General features: G+C 36.3%; 1 protein-coding gene across 1 annotated transcript in view; it reads right to left on the bottom strand.

The window, feature by feature from the left end:
• Nucleotides 1-8,695, bottom strand: part of mam (neurogenic protein mastermind) — a 22,128-nt gene extending 13,433 nt beyond the window's left edge. Inside the window, exon 1 of the mRNA XM_018024783.2 lies at nt 7,315-8,695. Coding sequence (XP_017880272.2) covers nt 7,315-7,788 — 474 coding nt within the window. The 5' untranslated portion in view covers nt 7,789-8,695. The remainder of the gene's footprint in view (nt 1-7,314) is intronic.
• Between the last annotated feature and the right edge of the window lie 1,167 nt (nt 8,696-9,862).

The following is a 9,862-nucleotide window of genomic DNA, read 5'->3' as shown; positions in this document are numbered from 1 at the left end:
ATATTTCATTTTTTCAACTGACATCATAAACGTTTCATTTTGTACAAAAATTCGCAATTCAGTAATTATTTTATTGAATGTACAATTTCGATGTCGAAATTAACAGAGATTGTTAACGAGCCGCAGTAAGTAAAGGTACTAACAGTGAAAAATATGTCACGCAGGAACGTGAATTACGAAACGCAGTTGATCTTGGTATTCGATTTGAAAGTCTATTTTGTAACCGTGGCTACACATCTTTACCTGGGAAACCAGAAGTATTCTTATAAAACTGTTGCATACCCACACATATCGTATTTATTCTTCTATTCTCTATGTTATATAAAATTATTGGATACATATTTATACTATCTTTTTATTTCGCAACACGATGGGTACAGATCTTTACTTTAAAAACCAGAATTGCTCTTTTATCCTGTTCCTTATAAAATGACTATACACATATTGTACATGTGTCTATTTTTAAATATCTTATTAAATAGATGCAGATTTGATGCAGCTATAAAGAACTCGGATATGCAGGAAATGCATGCAACTAAATTTATTGCATGACACATACGGAAAAATATACTATATCAAAAGTGAAAATAGCTGAATCGTATGAGCTAGATAATTTTAAAATGGTTACGCTGTTTTAAGTCAATCATTTTATCCAAACCTAATCGACTTAAATAGTTAAATGTTAAGTCATATAATAAGGTCGAAAATTGCTGCTTCTACTGATTTCCCGTAAGTCAAAGTACGAATTTTGAGAAAGTTATATTCTGCTTGAAGAGTGTGCCAATAATTTTGTCCCATCGAAACACAGTCAAAATGCTCTTCGAGGATTAATGTTTACGGTTTCGTTTCCTTCAGCGACGAAGGAAAAGGAAGGAGACGCTCCTAAATTGTCAGTGGGCGTTTGACTAATAGATTGTAATAAGAGTTGTCGAGCCATTGTAATGACAACACTGTAACGACGAGATCGCCTACGGGGTATGTCTGAAGAATCGCTAGCTTCTGCCTCGCGTTCAGCTCATTATACTATCGTTAATCTTTTTAGCGAACATCAATTTAATATGACACCGTCTTACGCGTATTAGAGTAATCTACTCACGCGTATACGTAATTGCATATGTGAGGGTGACTCAAGGGATTCCAGACTGACTTCGCACACATACATAGAAAATATGGCACATTCTCTATTTCTAATGCTTTCCATGCATTGCCACTGTTTTCTTAAATCATAACATTTCCTAACTTCAAACGAGTTAATTAAAATGTAACAGTGCATCAAGCTAAGAGAAATACGCATTACTGCAATTAGACTGGTAATTCGTCACGTTGCGACGTTCTAACTTTGTAAGTTTGAAACACGTGACAGCGGAAACGGGTGGGATCGAAAAGGAAAAAAACGACCAAAGGATCAGAAAAGAAGGCTCGCGAAGTATCTGTTTCACCGCGACAAACTTCCCAACGGAAATCGCGATTCCCACAGCTTTCCCCGCGTCGTAGTCTACTAAAGTATAGGCCTTAGTTACTGCTAACATACGCCATTGTTCACACACCGCCATTATGAATGAACCACGAACCATATTATAATACTAGCATCTACACTGATCTTACATTTGATTTTATTTATTAAATTAGCAAAAAATGTATAATATACAAAAATACATAGTAATGCAAGGATTGTTGCATGAAAAATATGATAGAAAGCTACTTGTTAATACAACAGTATTACTAGCTTCATTTGGTGAAGTATGCATGGTGCATTTCTATAAATAAGACATTCAAGTCTCATTAGTTTCAATGGAACCAGAATACTCTATAGAAAACAACTATATACAAAATTCTAACATATTATTAAAATTAGTAGAACTTTACAATGAAAGCAACTTTAATATTTTGATTGAATATCTATAATATATACAGAAATCATCTACTAGTGTGTATGATAAATTATCTTCGAAAAATTATTGACTATACTCAACTTATAGAACGTGAATTCATTGCATTCAATACTATCACAGGTAGCACGTCATGCTTTATACAAAATACCAACAATGATAATTAAGATATTATAAAGGAATTCATAGATTCCTTAATTCGTGCTATTCTATGCTTTTATTTTACATAAAAATCAGTCTAGTAATACTCCTCGTTTATTGCTAAATTGATATAATTTAAAGATCGTTTTATTCGAATATAGAATATTCAATTGATATAACATTATTCTATAACGAGTCAGATTCTTGGTTTTCTACTAATCACAATTTAACACTCCGATATCATGTACAAAGTGTTAGATAACAGCTAATAATCTATTTATCTGATGAACTGATTGAACTGTATATTAACGATTTTCTTCTAAATTTTTTACGTATTTCCTGCATCTTCTATGTCAAGGATTTTTCCTTGAATAAAATTAGAATATTAATTTGAAAACTATTACGATACTATCGAATGATTTCATAATTAAGCTAATGGGAGATCGAAAAGACTGCGTTGAGGGTTGTATAAAATTGCCAAAAAAAGAAATGGTCGAGTGGCCCGATATGCTATTAATAGTACGAACGATTCTGTGATGGTAGATAATAATTTAGTAAAAGTAACAGATGTGTTTTAATAAAAGCAGACGTCGCGAGGAGACGCTGATATGGGCTATCCGATAACATGGTGGAGTCAATAAAAAGATATGATTAATTTCAGGCGAAAATCCAAGCCTGATAACTGCCAAGAATAATCTACAATAATCTACATCATCATAAGTTACGACACTGAAATCCAAAGAAACATAAAATCCTGATTTGAAAACTAAACAATAATGTATCTGTGTATATGGAATATATGTATATTAATTCTATATATGCTTTTATTAAATACAAAAATGTACGATGAATAAGTAAGTATATAACATAACAATACATGTATATGTGTCATATACATATGTATACTTGTATACAAATATGCCATATAATTTTACATATTGCACCATATAAAAAGTAGCAAATGCTTTCAAGAGGATTTGTGGAGTAGGTAAATAGTTCCTTAGAACAGATAAGGGGTTGCTTCGAGCTGGCAATATCTTATATTTATCTAGCTATAAATAATAGTGTGCTTTCACGTTTGACACGACGAACGTCGTTTAATTAACGAATAGACGTACGTACGGAACAGCGTTACTATACATATAACTTTCACGAGTCGTCTTCATTCTTTTTCCCGTTTTATACTCCTATTTGTTCGTTTATTCCCTTCTCTCCTCCTCTCCTCACCTTTTTCCTAACTTCTTTCTTTCTTTTTAGATTTAATTCCTGATTTATTGTTCTATCGACTCTAGCATTTCAACTAATTAATAATTTATATATTTACAATAGATAGGTACATGTTAATGCAATAAGCAATAAAAGTTATACTAATTAAAAAAAAAACTAAACTAAAACAAAAGAAGTAACTGATTAAGAAACAGAAATAATGTTGCGTTCAAACATTTGTATTTAAACACGGTTGACGCTTGATACTTGCTTATCGCTTATCGCTTCTACAAACGGAGTATCCACTTTTACCGCATCTACGGTTTCAACTTATTGCTTTAAAACTCGTGACAAGTTATTCAATAATGTTGCATGTGACTTTACACACGGTTTTGCGCAGCGTATATATTTAAATATGAACTTGTTTAAAAACAGTTTTAATTACATAATACTCGCCAACAAGCGTGTATATCATGAATTATAAACTACTTTTTTATCGCTTGAAGTATAAAGCGAAATAATATATTGGCAATGATTAGCTAAATTTAGAACTAAAATGATAAATCAGATTTACATGCTAGCATGTTCGATGTTACTTTCTTGAAGAGATATTGGAGAATTAGAAAGCTTTGAAACAATTTTCTTACGTATGTACATACATAGATGAAACGTTTGTACTGTGTACACATGAAAATCATTCTAGTACGTGAAACTCGACCAAACTAGAATATATTTTATCAAATAAGCTCGAGTATGAAGATTACTATTTCGATTAAATTGTTGATCCAGTTAACATGAAATTTTATACTGTACACTAATGTGTAATGAAAATTAAAATTTACAGCAAATAGAAGTGTGATCTTTCTCACAAAATATTTAACATTTATTTGGTAAATTGTTGCTGAAATTGATCAATTATTTACACGAAATTGTAGCGCACAAATTCCGGGAGTGAGATAACTAATTCAGGCCACGATTTACTGCCGCCATCGTATCTATCCGACTCACGAGATGTTACACCAGCATTAATATGCGATCAGCCATCAGATAATGATAATGGATGATAGTAAGTTAAACATAATAAGGTAATGGCCTAACGAAGCTCGGACTTTGCGTTCCCTCAATTTAAATAATTAAATATTGTTAGACCGTTGCTAACTACATCCAATTTGTTCAAATCTAAACTTCCTAATCATTATAAGTTATACTTCACGTGAACATAAAAGAGCATATCATATTGTTTATCAATCTCGAATTTTCAAGTTTATAAATCCAAGTATAGAAAAGTATCACAGACTAAATATAATAAATATTATTAATACCTTCCATAACTTAATAATTATTTCCTATGCAACCATGAAAAGAATTGTATTCATTACTTGAAACGTTCCTTGCCTGATCATCCACAACTGCTACTTTTTAACTGACTTTCCTTGGTTATCAGACAGTTTAATAATTAAGAAACTTTGTACACCGATTGCTCAATTCCCACGTAGGCGTGGCGCGAATAATATCGCAAAGTAAAAATGGAAACTAGATAGACGAATAAAAAGAAAGGAAAAAAAGGGTCAGAAAGAAAATATTCCGAGAGCCCGTTATGGCAAAGGTCGTCGGTGGTTCGCAAAGGTCGGAATAAACGCATCGCGTATAGAACTTCGCGGGAATGACGTTATCGCGTAGACCGGCGTGGAACGCCCCTGCATTGACGTAAATCCAAGGTTAATATGGGTCTCGAATCGAACGCCTACAGGTAATGTAGGCAGAGAGCCCACAACTCGAGAGCAACGTGCATCCACCTGTCTCGCTCGTATCAAAAACCTACTAACAAAATGTAAATAACAGAAAACAGTTGTGTCCTAGCCAATAAAACTCTATGACGATTTTTAATATTGCATACGCAAATTTCAATGTTTCATATTAGTAGACTATCAATTTTCATGTATGGTGATAAATGGGAAGTATCGATCTGAAAAATGAATTACCTTTTTATTTCTACCGTACTATTTTATCCTCTCATGCATTTTTCAGTTTATATTCTTTACACTTCTCACATAATTAAATTTCTAATAAAATCTGCGTGATATTATTACTATTGTTGCAGTATATACGGTATATATAAAACTCTTCAATTTAAAATTGATATAGAAGAGGTGAAAATAATGTGCGATAAAACAAAATTAAATAATAATAAAAATAGAAAGTTCGTATAGTAAATGTGAATAGAGATCGGAAGAACTTTAGCATAAAAATCCATAGGCTAATAAGATATGTATTTTGAAATTTACGTATGAAACAATAAACTTTGAACATCGTACACGATCGGAATATTGTGCGCGTTGAATTATATGGTTTAATTGAATGAGTCACGAGTTCGGAACTTCGAATGAAGCACGACGGTATTTATCAGTAATGAATCGTATCTGTTACTTATTGAAAATTTCTTGAATCTTTCCACCCTGCAGTCCATAACATGTGGGGCACATTGTAAAACATATAAGCAAATGCAATATATTATAAGAATATGAATGAACGGTGATTCTCAATGATTAAGAAAGAGCATTCACTCAATCAAAGTGAAGTATCTTATATCAATTCTAAATCAGAATTGAATTAATGGGTATAATACTCTTTCACTTGAAATAAATAGAATTTAATTGAAACTACTGTATAAGCTGTTTTACAATTTACTACATGATTTGTTGTATGCTGTTATATGAGTTGTCATACGATTTTATCGTTAATTGTACGATTGCGTTTATATCATTTACTACAATCTTTCTGATCTAGAATGTTTATTAAAAATTGCTGATAAACAACAAGATATACCAATTGACTTCATACAACAAATAGACTTAGATAACAGGAAGTTATACAATTTAACCACATTTCTAACTTGTGTATTGTAGACCATCTATTGTTATGCATTAACTCGAGATAGCGGATCAGTAAAAATATTTGGCAAATAGTTACAAGACTCGGTAAACGGTGATCGAGACACTTTGTAAATGAAACTCGGAGGATAGGTGCAAAGAGCGTGGTTGTATTTCATTACGCCCGCGCGTCGATTCCGAACCTGTGTAGCAGAGTCTTGACCCGGCAACTTGCCGAGTGCCGCTTACCCGCTATATGTATACTACACATAGTTTAGGTGTTCTCAATCGTGTGACCCTCGACGACCACGTTTCTGGTTCACTCACACGTAGTTCGATAGAGAAACGCTTACCCCCACCTCGTTACATTTTCCATGAGAAATATTTTAATATAAAATCATCGGCAATGGTACCAATCATTACCAAAGTGATTCGATATGAAATCACTTATAGGTGACATTGAGAAAACAATCACTTGATGTAAGACTTGACGTGAATTTGTTAACAGTTTGTAAATTCTTGTATTCTAAAATATTCGTTCATATTATCCTTTGATCAATTCAGTAGTGAATGATAATGTATAATCATTGCTGATGCAAACACTTCTACTTACATAGTAAAATAACATTAACGATTATTAAAACTCGATTTGGTATTAGATATCTACAAGCATCAAAGGTAAACTATACATATATCTTGCAAGGGTTCGCAAATCATTAATCTTATTCCGTCGGAAACGGGAACTACACGAAATGACAAGATCGAATGTGAATGAAAATATATCAAGAATATAATAGATGAAGAAACAGTAGGCAAAATATGTACATTTTCTGCATTCTATTCTAATGAAATATATGTATAACTCCGACTCTCAAACTTCCTTAAAATCTGTATATCTAATATTGATTTTCGTATTGCTATTGAGGTCAAAAGTCTCTTGATCAAATGTAACACATAACATGCACAAAAATAACTACATGAAAACAAAATTCAAAACACTACTGGGTATGCAATGGAATATATAAAACAATTATTCTCTCGTTTTCATTTTTAAGTGTTCTTATGCAATGCTACATTACTAATGAATGGTAAAATATTTGCTGAATTTCGTTCGGAGATACTTATAATTCACAATCGTTAAAAGCAGAATTGGCGCGAGCCAGCGTAGGTGATGGCTCGCGACGTGAACGAACTAGCAAATGACTCACCACGTGAACGCTGGAGAGACCGACCGGCTCGCTCTGCTTCTTATCCGTCTTCTTAGCCTGCCGCTTCGCCTTGTTCTCTAAGAAACGTTGCTTCAACACCAACGTGTCCTGGATATTCTGTTCGCAAAGTCCGTTGAAACTCTGATCGAAGCGCGGTATACAATCCGTTTGTCTTCTCCGATAACCCTCGATCCTGCGTCTCAGACGATCAACGACCGCCTGTCTCTTGGGGGTGACCACCTCACCCATGCCAGGTGCTTGACCCATTTGTTGCTGCAACTGCAGCTGCTGCCCGGTCACGTTTAACTGGCCGGCGTTCAGATCGTGGATGCCCGATTGGCCGAGCACGTTGCTCTGCACGTTATTTACGTTGTTTGCGTTTGGAGCCTGGCCCACACAAACCGAAATTGGGCCAGGCGCTGTGCCGGGGGGGCCTTGCGGGGGCTGGCGGGGCAGGAGCCCCCCGGCCTCCATACAGCCCCCTAAATCCACCGCAGGGTAAGCCAGCTCAGTGAGAACCTCTGCTACCGAAGCGCCTGACGCACGCTACTGCGACCTCGTCTCCCGCCCGAGACCCGTGCATCCTCTGCCACCCTGCCAATACGATGATCCTCAACTTCCGGTCAAGACGCATTTGGAATACGCGCGAACTGAACGGCTCTTTCTTTCTTATCAACCGCAGACGCAGAGTGTCGATTGTCCGATCGATAGTCCGATTCAATTACACACACGCTCACACACTGTTCACGGTAATCTCGATAAGAGAAAACGTTCCACTCGCGGCGGCTCCTCGAACAATTAACCGCGGTCGACGTACCACTGTAAACAAAGTTCGGTCACGACACTAGCCACGCACCGATGTTAAACAAAGTTTAGCCACTGTCCGGTTGTTGACATCGCGGCGTACTACGATATTTTATTTCCAATGCCACGTGACTGAACGGTATACCGTGAAGTCCGTGTCGTTCCGACGAGACGAGTCACCGTTCAGCCTCCAACGCTCGCCGATTCCACCACGATACTTTTTATATCGGTACAACGCGGAACGCCGTGTTTCCCTATGAGTGGCACGTGCACCACGGCTTTGTTAACTCGCGACGACGCACAACTGATCGTGCTTTTCTCCCACGGGAAAGAACTTTTCGAACTGTCACTCTCGACGAGACGCGCGCGAAGATTCGACGGTAGGACGGAACGTTCACCGCGCGCGACTAAGTTCAGGGCCTGAGATCGCGGCGTATACAAGAGCCGCTCAAGGCGCCCTGGCATCTGGTGGCTGTCTTGATAATTACAGGAAATTACCGCCACGTATGAAATTTATATCCATAAACATGTCAGATTTGATTGATAAAATTCTTCGAACAGTATATATTATATTAATCAATTTAAGTAATAGGTCTTTTGTTGATGAGCGTTTTAAAAAACTATATAATTATTCAGTTAACGAAATGAAATATAAATATTTATATTGTTTGTTTTTTCTAATGTAAACCAAGCTTTTAAGAAAGATCAAACTAACAAATCGTTATGTTTCGAAGCTAATCCGCAAGAGTTTGTCACGATTTATTTTGGTGATAATCAGTACAAATTGACGTATCGATGAGAGTTAATATGCTTATCATTATAATTAATGAAAGAAATCATACGTACAGTTCACTCATTAGTAGAAAAAGAGATACCCATACACAGTTAACAGTGACCCTCGGCAATTATTATGCAAATTGAGAGTCAATATCGGTTCATAATGAGTCTCCAATGCCCTCTTCAGTTTCCGAAGCCTAACTATAACTTCTAAGAGCCTCTTTCTAAAGTCCTTTCTCCTTTTCTCGTTATTCCCTTTTCTAACACGAGTGACGGGAAGAAGAAAATAGTGGGAGTACGATGAGTCTTTCGTGATTTGATATCAGCCACGCTTTGGCAACAGAAGACCTTCTTACGTCGACCATGAACGAAAGGTGTACAAACCGAAAACAAGCACCGCACGCCGCGTCCGTGTCCTCTTTCTCTCTCGATTGTTCGGATGCGTACTCGACTGCGCGTTGAACGTCACAACAGGTAGTTGAGGACAGCATGGTCTTCTCGTGAAAGAGAGGGAAAGATCGATGGAGTAAGAGAGATCGATAGATTCACGAGTGAAGAAAGAAAGCACGGCTTCGGCGGTGGGGAAAATCGGTGGGAGAGGAATATACTAGAAGGGGAGAGATAAGTAACTGAGCAGGGAGGGGTTCCAATGTTTGGTCGGATTGCCGGATACCTTCGCGCCGTGCCTTTGCGCAACTGGCTTTCAATCTAACATCCACGAGACGGGTTGCTCCCGCGTTCCCTCATTTCATTCTTGCCTACTTTGCCTGTCTCTTTCACTCTTACGTTTGTGTATCTTGTCCCCCTCTTTCGGGCACTTGCGATCTCTGGCGTACGAACACGAACATGTTTCTGTACTCTATTTAGAACTATATATTTTCAAAAATCGTAACTCCTAGTTTCATAAGTAATAAAATTATAGTTTTAAATCTATCAGTATTTATATTTTTTTCGTTACGGGATTAAA

Source organism: Ceratina calcarata, unplaced genomic scaffold (assembly GCF_001652005.2).
Source record: "Ceratina calcarata isolate Rehan_Ccalc_2016 unplaced genomic scaffold, ASM165200v1 scaffold339.2, whole genome shotgun sequence".
In the NCBI taxonomy this organism is placed as follows: domain Eukaryota; kingdom Metazoa; phylum Arthropoda; class Insecta; order Hymenoptera; family Apidae; genus Ceratina; species Ceratina calcarata.
This window is presented reverse-complemented; position numbering and strand designations above follow the sequence as displayed.